Genomic DNA, 19,406 nt, shown 5'->3' with positions numbered 1-19,406 from the left:
GCATTCATTTTTACTGATAAAATGAACAGAATTGCTATAAAGACAAAATACCTGTACTGCATCCATTATTAACCCTTCTTTCATTAAACCATCTGACAGGATTCAAGAATAACAGATTGTGCTATATACAGCGTTGTTGTTGTTTTTTTAACATTAATGTCTTACGCTAAGACAGAGAGGCACTGCTGTACGCTTCTCAGTGAGACATAAACCACAGTGTGCTGTGAAGCTTGAGAGAGAGCAGATGTGAATGACTAATGCAAGCTAAAAACCTCTCCGTTTGGTCATCTCTCAACACTAGATATATATATGGCAGGGGAAAGGCTAATGTTGTGTGCTATCCTCTGAGCATTTCAAATGCTGAAAAGATTCAAAAAGACAAGAGGATATGTAAGGAATCTACAGTACTTCGTAACACGGATAAGTTAGCGATAAACATAGACGTACTTTGAAAAGACACTGCTGTTGATATCTGTCCCAAAATAAATAATAATTATTCTATATAACATTAAAAAAAAATCAGAATAAAGAAAAATATATTGAATGTACTTCCCGCTCTCCCAAAATATGAAGGAGAAAAATCTTATGACTACGAAAGCATAATGAAACATGTATAATTTGTTTTTAAACACACTCATGAATGCTTAAATATTGCTTCATATGTATGGGCTAAGATGTATGGGCATTAGTATGGGCTAAAAAAAAAAATTCTCAAATTTGTTTGTTTCTCAATGTTATCTTAAATTAGAATCACATCAACACTGACAATAACTAAACCAAACACCATCTTCTACAAAGAAATCCTTTTCAAATGAAGTCATTTAAATGATTGACATACACTAATAGGAGCTATCCATTTGACTTTTTAAAAGAGTCTGCAATAAGAACTACATTGAACTGCCATGTAATTATCTATCATATAAAAGGATCCAAAATCTGGAATGGTTTGGAGCTGGATACTGAATTGTAGCAGCACAGAAAGAGCATCAGTGACCAGTGGGGACAGGTGAAATGAGGACAAACACAAAAAGCCCGAAGAGACCGATTTCACTGTCACTGGCTGATATGAACGACTAGACACAAGAGCGTGCTCAGGGATCTGAGGAGTCACTAAATCAAAAGCGAAGGTGCTGAACGGACACTGATGTTCAGAGGAAAATTGGCGGTTCACATGGAGTGTTCAGTAATATTTAAGGTGTGCTCGGAGTAAGTCGAGTTCTTCACCGTTTAAAAGGGCTGTGTTGCCCCTTAGTGACGACAGCTAGAAAAAAAGCACAAAAGGCAAAGCACTCCTGCTTTTGTCCAGGTGGAGCTCTTGTGCATTCCAGTGTCCGTTATATCCAGTGGGTGGACATGCTTGCTTACTCCCTCTCCCACTGGTGTAAGGCTTACAATGGGAATAAAGATTCCTTTACACCTCTGTGGAAAACAGGATACTCTGTCTCTTACTGTCTGGCGTCGGGATGGTCTCCAGCTGAAGGAAATACAGCAAAACTTGCACCTACAGAACCAAAGAAGACAGAATTATGAACATTTCAGGAGACGTGTAATAGATAAAACATTAGTGCATTACTGTAAATGTGTTTTCCATTGTTTTTACAAACAGAGACACATTTAAATGATTTTCAATGGTGCTTTACATCATGTCCTTGTTTATGATCTATGCTGAAAATAGGTCTAAATGTGTACCTGTGACATGACTTCCAGTGACCAGCTGTCCCCCATCGTGATAGGCTGTGTGGGGTTAGTGGGGATTTTACTGTCCTTCTCAGCAGGTCGTAGCAGGGTTGGCCCAAACACGGTGGCCAGATTGTGAAGAGACATCTTGTTTACGCTCTCTTTTTCTGCAACCCTAGAAACAAAAAGAGAAATAGCAGGAAGACAGGAAAGTGAGATGATCAGTATATGAATGCATCCAGTTTGCTATTACGAACTTAAATAATTACATTTAATTACAATTAATTACATTTTTCTCCCTCCAATTATTAAAAAAAATCAATGTGTCCAAACAGGATGTTATACAGAAATTAGAATGTTTTTTTTTTTTTGCATAACTGCAATGAGAATTTGAGGGGAAGTGTTTTTATTAAGCTTGATATTTCTTGAAGAAAACCACCATATGACCATGTTTCAGAAACATTTCTATCAGCCAATCATATTCTTAACCCTTCCCCTTAAATTCATACAGCTATGATTTCTTCGTATGAATGTTCCAAAAACAATGGATTTTGATCCAGAAATACGTCTATCTTGTTGTTAAGCTTCTTAGAAAACTGTCAAAAGTCATCAGCATCTTGTCTACCTCTTGAGATGATCCAGCAGGAAGAGGAAGGTGACCAGGTTGGGCTCTGGGAGAGAAAGCAGGAGGTTCAGCATACAGCTCTCCTTAGCTACGCTGTCTGAAAGAGCTGCAGAGAAACGAGGACATAATCAACATAGTTATACCTTCACAAAGCCAAGTCTGCTCAATACTTAGTATGTATTTTCCATGTAAAAACAACTGACGCACCAATGCCTCCTGCAAAGTTAGGGTAGAGCTCATCGGTGAACAAGGGCTCAGGAAGCTCCCTGAAGTACAGCTTCAGCGTTCCGGCAATGGCGTTCACATCCATCTCACTCATCATTACTGACACGTCTTTATTATCTGTTTTATCAGAGAGAGATCAGCAACTAAACTGCCTGACTGGATCTGTCTGTCATTGCTCAATGTAAAAAAACACAGGTCTGATTGACACTCACTGGTGTCAAAGGCAGTCTTGAGTGCTTGAATGTCAGTGGCCACTCCTGAGACACGGTAGATGCCAACTTCCTCCATTCCTCTTCTCTCGATCTCCTCTAGACACTGTCTGACGATGTAGGGCACTTTAGAGCGTTCCCGTCTGTGACAAGAAATAATACCAGTATCACAAGACCAGCTATTTGATTTTAATGATGATGAGATCCAAACAAGGACTACCTTTTTTTTTTACTTACATGCAGTAAAAATAGGATAAACAAAAAAGTAACATTTGTAATTTTAAGCATATGATCTTAATTCCACAATTACTATTTGTGTTCACATACATTAAAATTATTACATTTATATTACATTATCAAATATATTACTGTTAAATGCATAATGCTACCATTATGCTCACCGAGGTTACATTTATTTATTTTATTTATTTAATATGTTTTAAAATGTCATTTATTCCTGAGATGGCAAAGCTAAATTTCCAGCAGGCATTACTCCAGTCTTCAGTGCAACATGTTCCTCCAGAAATCATTCTGATATGCTGATTTGGTGTTCAAGAAACATTTCTTATTATTATCAATGTTAAAAATAAAATAAAATAAAATAAATTAATTGTGCACACTATTTACTAATTCGTTCCCTCAGTTTACTAAAATGTGCACACGATTACTATTGCGTTCCCTCGATTTACTATTGCGTTTGCTCGATTTGCTAAATCGAACGCAATAATAAATCGAGGGAACGCAATAGTAATCGTGTGCACGTTTTAGTACATTGAGGGAACGAATTAGTAAATCGTGCACATGATTTAGCCTTATATTTTCCTGCATGTCATGTGCGGGGCTCCATATAAAAAAGCAGTTGTGCAGCTAAACATTTTTGTGGAAACCTTAACATTTTTTTAGGCTACTTTGAAGAATTTACTGCATCTTTCCTGAATAAAAGTATTAATTCTTAAAAACAAAACAAAACAAGAGTGTATATGCAGATGAGATTTGAAACGTATGGTTTAAATTTGTTTAACTGTATCTGTCTCTCAAATAAAGCTATCACAGTTTCAGAAAAGTTGGTTTTCGTGCTTTTCAAAATTGACAGTCTGTGTTCACTGAACATATTCATTGTATGGAAAAGAACAGCTTGGAAATTAAGCAGAATAATTCCTTTTCATTTACATTAATCAGCGGTAGGTGCTGCTAAGGTAGAGACCTTTGATGCACATGTTAGGGTCTGAGCATCTGTATTGGTGTTGTCATGTCGTCTTTATAGCATTAATTGGTTCTGCCCTTAAACCCATTAGGAAGCTCATTATAGACAATCCTCATTACTGTCAATCAAATCTGAACACAAACACTGCACAAAAAGGGCAGAATTATATGAAGCCTATTTTGATAGAATTCTATACTATTTACAATTTTTTATACTGTTTATTCAAATTTTCTTTGACAGCATGAATCCCTAAAAAAAGCATGATTACTTACAGCATCAAAATGTGTGCACTTTAAACTCCCTTTTCATAAAAAAACTAAACAAATCATTTTCTAGTATATGACTAATTTCATTTAAAATGTGTGCTGACTCACTTTGTAACTGTGGAAATATTTACTCCAAAGACACCCATGGGCTTCCGTGAAGTCATTCTCTTCAGGCTGAACTCACGGCTGGTGAACTTCATGGATATCTTCACCTCAATCTTCAGAAAAAGGTGTACAATTAGTAATTTAGAGTGTTGGATGGTAGGATTACAGCAGAGGAACAGATGTGAATGCTTTTACCCCATTCATAGGTATGACTGTTCTCTGCCAGTCTTTACCCTGGAGCATCGGTGGATCCAACTGGATAAAAAAAAAAAAACAAGACAAATACATATAAAATACAGTGAGATTTCTAACACAGACACAGAACATTTGTCTTTGCTGAGATCCAGAGGGCTTTTGGATTGGCTACACGTTTTCATCCGTTACAAAAAATTTTCATACTGCCACTTCTCCTTATACAGCAGTTTTGCACATCACCAGCCAATTTCTGACCCCTCTAATCAAACGTGGGGCCATCTGGAGTGGGCCAAGCTCAGCGTGTTCCTTTCCCTCATCCTGGCCTAATCTCCATATGGTCTCGTGTAAGGCCTGATCCTGCTCTGCTATCTAATCTCATCATCTCAGTCATTACAACCTGTATGTCAACAGGGCAGAGAGAGAGAAAGAGTGAGAACTGGGGCTTTGGCCACGCACCAGTGCCAGCTTAGGTCATTAGAGCTCCACTGGCATAGGAAAACCCACCCACACACACAAAAATGCAATATTAATTAACCTTTATTACTATTACCATATATGTTTTATATGATACATCTCTGTGCGAAGGAGAATACTGACATGAGTGGCAAAAATTATAAATAAAAGTTATAATATATACCAATTTTATATATATATAAATAATAATTATTTTTTTAAATAAATATTTTGAAGTATTGCATGTCACACTGCAAGACACTGCTGTCACAACTTTAACCATTTACCCATACACAACTGTTAAACTGGCAAGTGACTTAAACTGTTTACTTTCAACATAAACAACTTCATTCCATTTTTTCCCTCACTTTACCTTTCTTCTGTGCAAGACATTTTGTACAAGGCCCCATAACCTTGTTCCTTTGGCTGCCGGGGCAGTTTGCGTGGAGATATCTACCCCCACACCCTTCACCAGCTCCACATCACAGTCCTCAATGGGTGGACAGCAGCTCCTGCCCTCCTCACCAAGTCCTAACCACTCTTCACTCATCTCCAACGTATCTACGACTGAGCAGAGATCTTCCGCTGGAATTGGAAATCTCTTCAAATGTAGTGTGATCTGGATCTTGTAGATCCTTAAAGGTTATAAATAGTTCTAAAAAGATCCATGGCTGATCCAGAAGTCTTCCATTCAAATAATATACGTAGAGGGTCTTCAATATCAGATGAAGTGTTAACAGTAAGTACCGTAGCTCTTTTAAGAAGAATAAATCCTCGGTCCGGAGCAAGCGTTGAGCTACAGTGATCCAATTACTCTGTACACTGCAAATGCTGATATTAATGATTCATCCAGGTTCTCTGAGAATCCCAAAATCTACTGCTGTTCACTTAATTATCTTATTTCTTTTCGTAAGTCTGCGTAACTTTCTATTTTCACACCTCCAGCTCGTAATAGATGATCCCTTGACTTACCTCAGGCTGAGTAAGCTGCCCTGCCCCAACCCAAACACAGCTAATATCCAGTGCACCAATCAGAGCATCTCTTAAGTTTATTCTGCTGCCATGCAGTACTGTTATCATTTACAAAAATAAAAATAAAATAAAATAAAATTTTGCTAACTAAAATAGCTAACAATTTAAAACTAAATATCTTTTTTTCATGATGAAAAAAAAACAACAAACATTATTTATATAAAATTCTGAATTTTATACATTCTATACATTAAACATGAAAAAAATGACTTTTTGCAAAGATACACTAGATGGCAAAAAAACAAGTCTGCTTTCTGGACTACAGAGGGATCAACACAGCCCCCTAATCTCTTCCCCCTTTCCCCCACAATACACCAACCAACGCTTTGAAACCAAAAGCAACTAGACCTAGACTTTACAAGCAGTCATTTGTAAGGGAAAAGAATTTTGTGCTGTTTGTGTGACCCCACAAAACTCTCTAGGGAGGGGACTGATAGGTCAGCTGATCTGACGTTGTTTGGAGTGTGACATTTTCAGACAGGACACATAAATTATAGATGATTTGATGCCTAAAAAACCAGGGCAGAGTGAATATCACCCTACCTATTAAAAATCTGATTAAATGTCTGGGATATAAAGGCCAGTCCCAATCTGTGACTCTGCCTCTCATAGGAGCAGATATACCTTTGACCGGACTCAGTGAGGGCCCAGATGGAGAATGACACTTAGCTCACAACAGTTCACATGAGCCAAGCAAATTTATGCTCACAAGTCAAACAAACTGTTAACCAGTAGGGATTTGTAAAAATGGCTTATAAGTTGGTTGTGTGAATCATTAATAAGTCTTGTATAAATAGTTTAGTCAATATCACAAGGCAAGATTGTGACATTTTATCGATTTATAGATGCTAATTAAGATGAAAATTGGACTAGTTGGGTTGACTCACCGACCATTCTCATATCATTATACTCCATTTTTGGTTGAAAATGTATATAGCAAGAGCCTGGGTGGTACCAACTAGTGTTGTTAAACTAAAACTATTAAAAATCGTTTTCGCTAATTGCAATGTGCTGAAATAAAATAAGAATACCAGATGAAAAACTTAAAATGAAAATTACAAATGTTGCCTTAGCAATAAACTGAAATAGAAATTGAAGTGCTATAATTACTAAAACTAAATTTAAATAAATCTAAATAGAAATATAAGAAAAATAAATGGTGACAAAAAGCACATCAAATGAATAAAACCTAAAAAAAAAATATATATATATATATATATATATACATTTTTTTTTTTTAACTCTTTCAGAATATTAATATTAATAGAACAGTAATACTAAAATAAAAATTCCAAATTTGTTACAATGTTTTTTTCAGTAAAGATCATACCGCGATTTGGCCTTTGCCCATAATTCTGTCCGTGCTCTCTCCATTTTCCTTGTTCATCTTAGCTTTGCTGTAGCTTTTCTCGTAACACAGTAGACGTAATGTCTGGGAGCCCTCCAACTCAATCTCAAACTCCTGTGGCAGAAACAATACAGAAGAACTACATTACCCAGAACATATAAAACAAATACACATAACAAACATATACATAATAGATACCCTGAGCACATCTTTTTGGGAAAATAATTCATTTTATTTATACATTTAAAAAAATATGACAACAACATTATTATAAAAAAAATAAAAAAACACTGCCAAGAAAAACTTCTGAATTTGCTTCACAAAACACTCAAAGGGCATTTTTTACTAGACTTAACACCTGCCAAGCCTCATTTGCTCGTTTTTTCCCCTCTTTACTTTGAGAATGGTAATTGCACTTAATTAAAATGTAATATAATTTGTCTTGAAGGCCTCCATATTCCACATGGCCTTAATTAAGAATGAATGGCTCAGTATTATTTTAGCAGGCAGGTCTTTTGGTATTGATTGTGTATAGACAGGGACGGGCACATGGGTTTACCTCATTCCACTTGGGTTCTGTGGTGTATCTGTACACTCTTGTTTTGGCTTTATTCACAAAGATGCCGAAGGAGTCCACCTCTAATGTGCAATACAGATCTAAAGAAAGGGTAAAGGTAAGATACTGGATCTTTACATTGTGTTAGGACAAGTAAATGAGTACATGAACTTTGAACAGAGCACAGAGAGGAAGAAGGAAAGAGACACATACTTAAGCTCTGTTTAAGTCCAGAGGCAGAATGGACAATTACATTCAAGAATCCGTACAGTCCAGTAGATTCATCCTCTACAGGCGGAGAAAAAAGTAGAGAAAACTGTTCAAAACATGTTTAGAATTAAAAAAATAAAAATTACAATACAATACAACAGGATCATAATAATAATAATAAAAATATTATTAAATACAAATAATATTCTCTGTTAAGACATGACATTATTGAAAAGAAAAGGTTGTTTTAAGAGAAATATAATCTATTTTATTTTTGATTTAACCCTTTTTTGTGCACTCAAGAATCATGCACAAGAAATCCAGGAAAATGTTACAAGATTGTAAACTGTTTTTGATTTCAAATTATCTGGAAGACCTGTGCAACTTTCTTACCCTCTTTATTGACAGTGAGGGGTAATTGATGGACCGTCTGGAGTTTGAGACAGGAGTTGGTGAGCATCTGAAGCTCCATGGATGTCAGGTTGAAGGTCTTAAAGCCTGGAAAATGAGCAAGTGTTCAGTTGAAAAAAAAAAAAAACACTATCACCTGTTCTGTTGCTACTCACAATGCTACTCACATTTCTTTTGCTGTTCTCGGATCACTTCCTTCCACTCGGCACGCTCGTAGTCCGATGAGATTAGAAAAATGTAGCTCTGAAATGCATAAACGACATGGACTGTGAGCATGATCGGGAATGTTCAAAAGGAGTTTGAGGAGGAAAATCTGATAGGACAGAAAGGCTGTCAATCACTGGCTCTTACCTTTCCATTGCGGTTGTGTACTCTGAGGGGCATGTTAGGGGAGTTCAACAGCAGTAGCGATTCCTGCTCCGACAGCTTCTTTTTCAGCCTCTCCATAACCTTTGAACCTTTGATGGTCCTCTGTTGAGGCAACAAGCAGAAAGTAATTTAGACAGCTGTCTCATGAACTTCTGAATGCATGTTGCTCAGATAATTAAATCTAGTTCAGAAGGTTTTAAGACACAGCTTTTTACAGCCAAATCTACACTATTTCAGAAGTTTTACGTTCCAAAATTTGGGGTTGGTAAATTTTTTATGCAGTCAAAAGAAGTCTCATGCTCACCAAGGCTGAATTTGTTTGATCAAATACTGTAAAAACAGTAATACTGTGAAATATTATTACAGTTTAAAATAGCCGTTTTATTTTGTGCCTGGACCACAAAACCAGTCATAAGGGTAAATTTCTCAAATTTGAGAGTTAAACATCATGTGAAAGCTGAATAAGCGCTCCATTGATGTATGGTTTGTTATGACAGGACAATATTTGGCTGAGATACAACTATTTGAAAATCTGGAATCTGAGGGTCCAAAAAAATAAAAATACTGAGAAATCGCCTTTAAAGTTGTCTAAATTATGTTCTTAGCAATGAATATTACTAATCAAAAGTTTAGTTTTTATATATTTACAGTAGTAAAATTGACTAAATACCCTCATGGAACATGATCTTCACTTAATATACTAATGATTTTTGGCATAGAAGAAAAATCAAATATACGCCAGCGACTTAAAACTGGTTTTGTGATCCAGGGTCACATACTTATTTCAATATATTTTATTCCTGCAATGGCAAAACTGAATTTTTCAGCAAGGCTGGATTGTCACATGATCCTTCAGTAATCATTATATTTGTAGCAATAGCCTAAAAAGCATTGTATGGATCAAAATTAATGATTTTCATTCTATGCCAAAAATCATTAGTATATTAAGTGAAGATCAAGTTCCATGAGGATATTTAGTCAATTTTACTACCGTGTATAAATATTACGTTTTCAAAAAAGCTTTTTTTTTTTACATTAATAATAAGAAATTTGGTACTTAATAAACATTTCTTCTTATTATTAATGTTAAAAAAAAGCTTTTTTGAAAACGTAATATTTTTATACATATGAATATAAGACTATTAATACATGAATACATACAATGGGGTCTATTTTTTCACACTTTTTCTAGTTTTACAAAAATTATTACAAATGATATCATCAGTACGATAATTTGAGTGAAAAGATTCCTAAAATGTCCTGTACCCTCTCTCTCGGGATCTCACTCCTCAGGGACGAGATTTTGATCTTAATGGCATCCAGCTCCTCATCAGGGGCTTGTGGTATAGGCAGGGGCTCAGACTCTTCTGCTGTCTGGAAAGTGAGGTCCGAGAGAGGAATGTACCACTTGGAGTCATACTGCTGGCTCTTACTGCAGATAGACAGCACAAGGGGGAAATGGGGAGATGGGGTAAATAATTTAATATCTAGGCAAAAATACATCCTGAAATCTGATTATGGAGTACTGATGCTGGTGCATACTGGGCACACAGGTCTGAAGAGCCAGGATGTTAGGCTCATGTTGTCAAAATAATAAAAGTGTATCTGACTCAACAATACCTATATGGTAAATGAGAGTAGAACTGGTCCATTTTTAACAATGGAAAAAGAGTAAGATGACAGGGCAGACGGAATTATGGAAAGATAGAAATGAAAGGAGAAGATTCCTACCCTCCAATCTGTTTCTTCAGTTTGGCACAGAGTAGGAGGTCAGTAAAGAGAAAAACATGGCGTAGTTTCCGAGCCCCTTCAACAAGCTCCACCATGAAGCCATCCTTCAACAGCTGACGGTTCTGTCATACACAAAAACAATGTAGGCAATTTTCAGTTCAGACATAGCTTTAAAAACAACTTTAAAAGTAAAAAAAAAAAATATATATATATATATATAAAAAAATAAATATATATATACACACACACACACACACACACACACACACACACACACACACACACACACACATACACGCACATAATATACATACAAACACACATAAACAAGTGTAATGCTGTAATACTGCCAAATAGAAAAATGTTGACATGTTGGTTAGAACTGCCACTAGGGGGTGGTCCTACTTTATTTTCAAAATCAACTCTCAAAAAAAGAGCAGTGAGCTGGTGTTGATGAGTCTTTGTGTTTATGAAATGAGAAAATTGGAAGGCCATTTTGAAACAGGTAACTCCTGTCCACAGATTATATGGTAAGTGATAGTCCCATGAGCCTAAGCAGTGGTTAATGTGTGAAAACACACACATATGAGCATAACACAGCCTCCGGCCACATGTCATGCATCAGTGCTCCCACAGCAACACATCACCTCTGCAGTGGGGAAACAAAAGATGATATCACAAGCATCTCATCATGAGATGCTCTAACCTGGCTCCACTCACCTCCACATTCAAAGACCACTCATTTTTGATGCAACAACATCACAGCCATTGACTCACCCCAAAAAGAATAATTGGACGCTTGAGTGAATTTCTCAGCACTGTGTGTGTGATGTACTGTCTGTAGCTGGGGACACAGAAGAGATGTAAGAGTCAACAGATACTCATTCCAAAAATCCCAGCGTGCCAGCCATGTTGTGCATCATTGCTTTTCCAGAACAAAGTGTAATGGATTGATTTCAGCTTTTGGCACTGCCAAAAATGAGATTCTTATTCCACATGGCTCCATTTTCTACATACAGAAGTGTAGTGGCAGAGAAAAGAGCCTCTCTCCATATCTCTACCAACAGGTAGAGCAATTACATTGTTTAGTCAATGCAAACAGTTCAATCAGCGGTTAACGGTGCCCATTTCTCCTCAGCTCAGTAATTAATGTGTGGGGTCTTCAGTAAGTAGATGGTTACGGTCTTAAAATAGGACAGATGAATCCAGCAGTGAATGCAGAGACTTCACTCAAAAGGCTCAAAAGATCACACTCAGCAATACTGAAATGTGATCCTTGTAAACACAATGTTCCCAAATGCTCCCACACCACCAAGATTATATTGTTCCAGTTTCAAAGGGGAACCATGCAGGAAGTGAATACAACTTCAAGAGCTTATCTAAAACTTGCTTGCTGAACTCTTCTAAAGAGAAAAAAGGAAAAAGTAGGGAAGGCGACATGTTTACATGAAACAACAGTGTTTGGTGACATCACTGTGAGTGAAGGAACCTTCGCAGATCTCACTTTGCCACAAGCTATTATTCAAAGGAAAGATTAGGCAATCTGAACATAAAAAATACTACTATAAAATAAATAAAATAAATAAAAAACTAAAGTCAAATGTTTTAAATGCTTCCAGGCAATTTAGGCATCACAACTTTACAATGTATAGTATGAAAAATATTACATTTTAAAGCATTATTGAATGCTTTGGGTTTTTAATAATGGTAAAAAGTAATTATTGATGTTTATTATTTCATTATTGTTGTTATTTTGATGTTCATGTGTATTATCTTATTTTATTTGCAAAGGGGTAGTGCAAAAATATCTTAACTTCATACTAAAACATATAGTGCACAAAGATCTTTCTATCTCTAAAAGGCCAGGTAATTGTTCACTTTACTAAACAAGTGGTTCACTCCCTTATACATTCTATTCAACAAACAACAATACAATAACACATATAACCTACAGCAGACACTAAATGCTGTTTCTTTCAAAAAGCACTATATATCAGCATTCACATGACTGACATTTCCAGAACAGGCACAGACACACACATCCAAAAACAAACATGCTTGGTTTCTTAGTTCAATTTCTTTCGCAAACAGTTGTACTGTACTGTACACCGTTCACAAATCTATACCAGTATCTTACCAGTCTACAGCGAACATGATGTGCTTTTTCCTCTCTGTAAAAGAGGAGATGCTCAAATGAGCTGTCTCAGCACATCAGATGACATTTTCCAACAGTTTGCCTCCAGTAAAAACATGACAATAGCAATATCTCATAATCACCCACTACAAACAGACTGAAACCACTGAAAATTAAACACACAGCCATTCAGAATTAAAAAACCGAGTGGCTCAAACTGTTTGTGTTTGTGTGGTTAAGACAGAAACCCCTCTGGGTTGCACATGTTAAGCCTTCTTAACATGCTACTTAAAAATTATTTTTAATATATATTTATTTTATTAGTATTATGAGCATATCCCTGACTGTGTTACATTTTTCAAAAAGAATAAAGTAATTTTTTATGTGCTTAAATTGCCTCTCAGCAGACTGTGTCCTAAAGGTAAGAAGCAAAATGCTCATCACATGAGTCTGTGTGTGGTATGTTGATGTGCATACGTTTGTGATAGTCTTTTGAACAGAGCAGGTGGCTTTGACGAGCCCGAGGTCATCTGGTTGTGTATGCATATGTTTGACGTGTATATTCAGGAATTAGCATGTTTGGATTGGTTTGTGTTTATGTGCCTTTTGTGCATAGTGCAGACACTTCATATACATATTTACATTGTGAATGAGTGTGTGTCTGCAATGTCACATGTGTGCAGCAACTACATACAAAGCCCATCATACATCGCTGTGTGCGAGTGTATCGCAGATGCTGAAAGCTGCTTTCTGAAATCGGCAGGTTAATTTGCATTTTAATTAACTGGCTTCGGCCCAGCAAGTGCAAGCCTCTGGGGCCACCCTGAATCTCTTTTCTCTCTCTCACCCACATACCTCCAGTTTCCAGAATTGGTAACACTAGAAGCCCATAGCTAATCAACGCAACCATGACCTGAACAATCATGTTAATGCTTCTAGCTGCCCACTGATATCAGTTCTGAAGTTACTCTTAAATAATGAGATCATTGTTCATTTGTTTCAACCAAAGAAGTAAGCTTAGGGCACCATACTGTACCTCTCTACTTAAGATAGACGCATTTCTAGAACTAAATTAAATAACTAAATGAACTAAATAACTAAATGAAACAAATGAAACAATAAGAAGTACAAATTATACAATGACATACAAATTATAGCCAATGCCAATAAACCAGTAATTATTTTTGTTATAGCAGGAAACCAATGAATGGCTAAAAAAAAACTGTACTAGTTTGTGTAAATAAATAAAAAATACAACACTAAAAAACCTACAAGCAAACAAAATAGATAAGCTTAATATGCTACATTCAATGTACAGTATGAAAAATGGATATTCATTTAGAGATTTTCTTAAGAAAACATTTAAAAGCATTACTGAATTATTTTTAAAAATCCGTTTTAAAAAATCTGCATTAATTGAGCATAAGATGGTACTATGAATATAAAAAGGGGGAGGGTGAGCATGTAAAATTAAATATCTAATATCAGCTGATATATATATTAGAGGTGGGCATAGATTTTTTAATCTAGATTAATATCACTGTAATATTGGAATTAATCTAGATTAATCTAGATTAAAATGGCTCATTTGAATTCTGCCAAAGGCATTCAGAATATGTGTGCTACCCAAATAAAATAATGACTAAGTAAGTCTTTTAGAACGGGTTTCTCAACCCAGGTGGTGCATTAGACCAGGGGCTGTTTCCTGTTTCCATAATGCATCACAAAGTGCTTGAGAAAGCTGTAAACTTGCGCATTTTACTTTGCGCATTTTGAAGTGCGTATGCGTTTCGTATTTTTTTACGCACCCATGTTAATGGATTCCAGCATTCACGCGGTTGTGGTCCGTCAGTGCCGGTGCTTTCCAGGAGCGATCGTTTACGTACTGAGTAGCGGACTGCAAACGCGTCCACTGTGAAAGCACAATGAGTATGAGTCCGTGCTGCTTCTGCACCACATACGTAATGCACACGGACTGCGTACGCACTGCAGACAGATTATGTGTGAAACAGGCGTGCGTCTTGTCAAGGTTTCCATTGGGAAGCTTCTTAAAAAAAAAATTCCCTGAAGCAAACCCGGTGGCTTCAGATGCATCCATGTTAGCACGTCACGTTTGATGTGGTAATTTCACAGTAGGCATACACACAGGTTTAAAGACTCGTTCTCGCCCCCTACAGATTCGGCTAGGTATACATCCGCGCTAAAATATCAAGGTGAAAGTCATCATAGCTCGACCAGGATAGACCCAGCTCCCAAACCAACTTTGAGAATAGATTTACGGTGATATTTTTTTTATCGCCCGATAAGAGTCTCACGTTAACGCATCACGTTATAGCAGATAGCGGTCCACCACTAATATATATCCAATATCCTAATCATGATATTGATGAATAAAAAATAAAACAGTAATACTGGCTGATAACCAATATATATAAAGTGGATATAGATACACAATTTCTAAGGGGTTCTAAGCTATTTTTAGACTGCTTCATGCCAAAGTTTAATTTTAATCATGGTCTCTTTAAGTCCCTGAAGTATGAAAGATGGTATTAATGATGCAGGCCTTCGATAATAAAGAAATCATGGTTATTAAATCATCTAGACACTATAAAGAAAGGCAAACTAAGGCTTGTGTTTTCTTAGACTCTACTGAAAGACAATAAGCTCCACAACAACGTTGATTTCCATGAGTTTCTTTCATGCACATACTATCAATATTTGATCAGTTGGCCCCGAGGGTGTAAGGCGGGAGGGGTGTAGAGAGTAGTAGCAAACTCTCCCTCACAGTTTACTCGAAGTAGGTGGAGCCTGGTCCACACAAGATGGCCTTTCATGAATAATCAATGAGTTGCAAAACAGAGCGAGGTGGCTCATTAAGGCAAATTACACACAAGCACTGCTCGCCATCAATCATACAGCAACAATTCATCTGCCACTCTCCTGAGGCCACATTGCTGGGATGAAGGGGGCGGCACAAAGATTCTCCATGTCAAAAACCAAATGCATCTTCCCAAGATCTCTTTAAGGGTGATCTTCTTGGCTGGGGTCAGCGAGGATATGTGCTTTTTTACCGCCTTTAAAAAATGACATCATCATGACTCGAGCATTAGTAAGCAGATACTGAAGAGATGATTAAAAATAAATCCAACTAGATCTGAGCACAAACAACTCAAATGCAGCAAAGAGTTCAGTAACAAATAGAGGATGTTTTATTTATAGAATAAACTCTCTGTGGAGATAGAGAGTATATGCTAGTGTGTAATAGAGAGAAGGCAGAGTCGCCCAAGGATAGTTTTCATGGAGAGCAGAGGGTGGGCTGGCTCTGAGATGGATGGAAATGACTGGCTGTATATCCTGATGGGAGCTCATTGGCTGGATGGCTTCAGGGCACCTGGACTATGTGCAACCTGGAATTTTGACATTTCTGTGCCCTTTAAAAATATGTTTTTGACAAACACTACTTCGTTAAAAAGATGGAGGACTTCTGAGAGAGTGAGAGGGGTAAGATGGAAGGAAGGAGGGGTTTCTGCACTCACCTCTCCCTTCTTCACTGTCATGGACTGTCGGCGAGGTGTGCTCTCTTCATTAATGCTGGACAGGAAGTTCTGTGAGATGCGGAGGGCGTCCTGCAGAAGGGGGTAATCTGGGTGACTGGTAGGTGTGTGTTTCAGAAGATCCTGTATAAAATAAACAAACATTCAACGAAAAACGGATTTATTCAAAAACTAGTAAAAAACCAATTCAAAACCAAAGACCATAAACAATATACACCAGGGTCAGTGTACAAGCACTGCTATGAATGAGAGAAACTGCAACGTTCAATACGGCAGCACAGTCATGTCCTATGAAGTGATATATCAATGTGCATTTGTTCCCTGTGTTGTTTACAGTGCCCTTTGGAAGTACACTACATGTGATTTAAAATTTAATTTAATATGGCTGAACACCCTGGAATAAAAGAAATAAAGAAAATATTACGATAAACTAATGTTGACTCACATGTAAAACAAGCGTGCTCCGGGTCACTCTGTCCACTGGTTTATAAAGCAGAGCTGGCAAAGACAAGAAAGAAAAGAACACACACACACATACAGTGGGCGATTATTCACAAGAGCCACTTTCATACTGCAGGCTCAAATGGCGATGTTTGAAACCTTATCTAATACACCCACTCAATGGGTTTTATGCAACTGAATTTAAAAGAAGAAATTACATTACATGCTGAGAGCAAAATGTGCAACACTTAAGCTCAATGAAAATACTACAGATAAAATAATGAACACATAATCCAATACCACGTAAACACAATAAATGCAGTTCTATTGTTTCTTACTTTCCAGTGAGTATTTGGCTGTGAGGTCCTTGCACTCCTTGGTGCTCCTGACCTTGAGACTCTGCAGAGATATCAGAGACAAACCCAGGATCAATAAACCTGTGAAGTGCCCACCATTGTGCAGGGCTGGTAACTAAAATCTCATAAAGGACATCAGATTACTATTGCAGAACAACTATTTTCACCATATTACAGCAGATATTCTCCTAATAAATGATAGCTGGTTATGTAGATGGTTATGTTCACATAAAGCTTGTTACACAGTCATGATTAAAATAATGGCTAATTTGGCATCACTAGCCAGCAGTTTTGCCAACCTTACAGCTTATCAGACTTGTAAATAGCCCATTATAGTTCAAATATTACATGTTAAAACAAACAAAGCTTACTGTTAAATACTTGACTGTGTACAGTCGTGGCCAAAAGTTTTGAGAATTACATAAATATTAGTTTTTCAAAAAGTTTGCTGCTAAACTGCTTTTAGATCTTTGTTTCAGTTGTTTCTGTGATGTACTGAAATATAATTACAAGCACTTCATACGTTTCAAAGGCTTTTATCGACAATTACAGGACATTTATGCAAAGAGTCAGTATTTGCAGTGTTGGCCCTTCTTTTTCAGGACCTCTGCAAATCGACTGGGCATGCTCTCAATCAACTTCTGGGCCAAATCCTGACTGATAGCAACCCATTCTTTCATAATCACTTCTTGGAGTTTGTCAGAATTAGTGGGTTTTTGTTTTTCCACCCGCCTCTTGAGGATTGACCACAAGTTCTCAATGGGATTAAGATCTGGGGAGTTTCCAGGCCATGGACACAAAATTTCAACATTCTGGTCCCCGAGCCACTTAGTTATCACTTTTGCCTTATGGCACGGTGCTCCATCGTGCTGGAAAATGCATTGTTCTTCACCAAACTGTTGTTGGATTGTTGGAAGAAGTTGCTGTTGGAGGGTGTTTTGGTACCATTCTTTATTCATGGCTGTGGTTTTGGGCAGAATTGTAAGTGAGCCCACTCCCTTGGATGAGAAGCAACCCCACACATGAATGGTGTCAGGATGCTTTGCTGTTGGCATGACACAGGACTGATGGTAGCGCTCACCTTTTCTTCTCCGGACAAGCCTTTTTCCAGATGCCCCAAACAATCGGAAAGGGCTTCATCGGAGAATATGACTTTGCCCGGGTCCTCAGCAGTCCATTCACTATACTTTCTGCAGAAGATCAATCTGTCCCTGATGTTTTTTTTGGAGAGAAGTGGCTTCTTTGCTGCCCTTCTTGACACCAGGCCATCTTCCATAAGTCTTCGCCTCACTGTGCATGCAGATGCGCTCACACCTGCCTGCTGCCATTCCTGAGCAAGCTCTGCACTGGTGGCACTCCGATCCCGCAGCTGAATCCCCTTTAGGAGACGATCCTGGCGCTTGCTGGACATTCTTGGATGCCCTGAAGCCTTCTTTACAAGAACTGAACCTCTTTCCTTGAAGTTCTTGATGATCCTATAAATTGTTGATTTAGGTGCAATCTTAGTAGCCACAATATCCTTGCCTGTGAAGCCATTTTTATGCAATGCAATGATGGCTGCACGCATTTCTTTGCAGGTCACCATGGTTAACAATGGAAGAACAATGATTTCAAGCATCACCCTCCTTTTAACATGTCAAGTCTTCCATTCTAACCCAATCAGCCTGACATAATGATCTCCAGCCTTGTGCTCGTCAACATTCTCACCTGAGTTAACAAGAAGATTAATGAAATGATCTCAGCAGGTCCTTTAATGACAGCAAAGAAATGCAGTGGAAAGGTTTTTTTGGGATTAAGTTAATTTTCATGGCAAAGAAGGACTATGCAATTCATCTGATCACTCTTCATAACATTCTGGAGTATATGCAAATTGCTATTATAAAAACTTAAGCAGCAACTTTTCCAATTTCCAATATTTATGTAATTCTCAAAACTTTTGGCCACGACTGTACAAGTGTTGTATATTAATTTTTCCTTTCTTTTACTGGCTGTATATTGAAATAATCCCTTTTGGGAGAGACTAAATGAATAAATTAGACACATCAGTCACTTTTCATCTACATATGCAGTAAAAGTAAATGTTTCCTATTGCAAGGTTTACACTGGTGGCAATACGCTTTAGAACCCACTAGAAATTGTCCACCCCCGCCTGTGTGAACAAACAATTATCCAAATGTTCGCTTTTGGTGGTGTTAGAAGGGAGGAATATCCAAATTGTAAAGGGAAGTAATAGTTGGCATGACAACAGCTGGTAGAGGGAATAAAGTGGGATGAAGTGAGCATCATAATGTAGATTTTATTCCAG

At 37.3% G+C, this 19,406-nt stretch overlaps 1 protein-coding gene across 1 annotated transcript in view; it reads right to left on the bottom strand.

Moving 5' to 3' along the window:
* Positions 1–705: 705 nt before the first annotated feature.
* LOC132130124 (breakpoint cluster region protein-like) overlaps positions 706–19,406 on the bottom strand; it is a 66,724-nt gene continuing 48,023 nt past the window's right edge. Inside the window, exons 6-23 of the mRNA XM_059541782.1 lie at positions 17,084–17,144; positions 16,750–16,802; positions 16,287–16,427; positions 10,617–10,738; positions 10,152–10,317; positions 8,868–8,987; positions 8,684–8,759; positions 8,499–8,603; positions 8,109–8,183; positions 7,899–7,996; positions 7,322–7,453; positions 4,507–4,566; positions 4,315–4,424; positions 2,740–2,879; positions 2,510–2,644; positions 2,303–2,408; positions 1,690–1,852; positions 706–1,501 (exon numbers count right to left, since the gene is read on the bottom strand). Of these exons, the coding sequence (XP_059397765.1) occupies positions 1,412–1,501; positions 1,690–1,852; positions 2,303–2,408; positions 2,510–2,644; positions 2,740–2,879; positions 4,315–4,424; positions 4,507–4,566; positions 7,322–7,453; positions 7,899–7,996; positions 8,109–8,183; positions 8,499–8,603; positions 8,684–8,759; positions 8,868–8,987; positions 10,152–10,317; positions 10,617–10,738; positions 16,287–16,427; positions 16,750–16,802; positions 17,084–17,144 (1,953 nt within the window). The 3' untranslated portion in view covers positions 706–1,411. The remainder of the gene's footprint in view (positions 1,502–1,689; positions 1,853–2,302; positions 2,409–2,509; positions 2,645–2,739; positions 2,880–4,314; positions 4,425–4,506; positions 4,567–7,321; positions 7,454–7,898; positions 7,997–8,108; positions 8,184–8,498; positions 8,604–8,683; positions 8,760–8,867; positions 8,988–10,151; positions 10,318–10,616; positions 10,739–16,286; positions 16,428–16,749; positions 16,803–17,083; positions 17,145–19,406) is intronic.

The sequence above is a fragment of the Carassius carassius genome, chromosome 47 (assembly GCF_963082965.1).
Source record: "Carassius carassius chromosome 47, fCarCar2.1, whole genome shotgun sequence".
NCBI classification, from domain to species: domain Eukaryota; kingdom Metazoa; phylum Chordata; class Actinopteri; order Cypriniformes; family Cyprinidae; genus Carassius; species Carassius carassius.
This window is presented reverse-complemented; position numbering and strand designations above follow the sequence as displayed.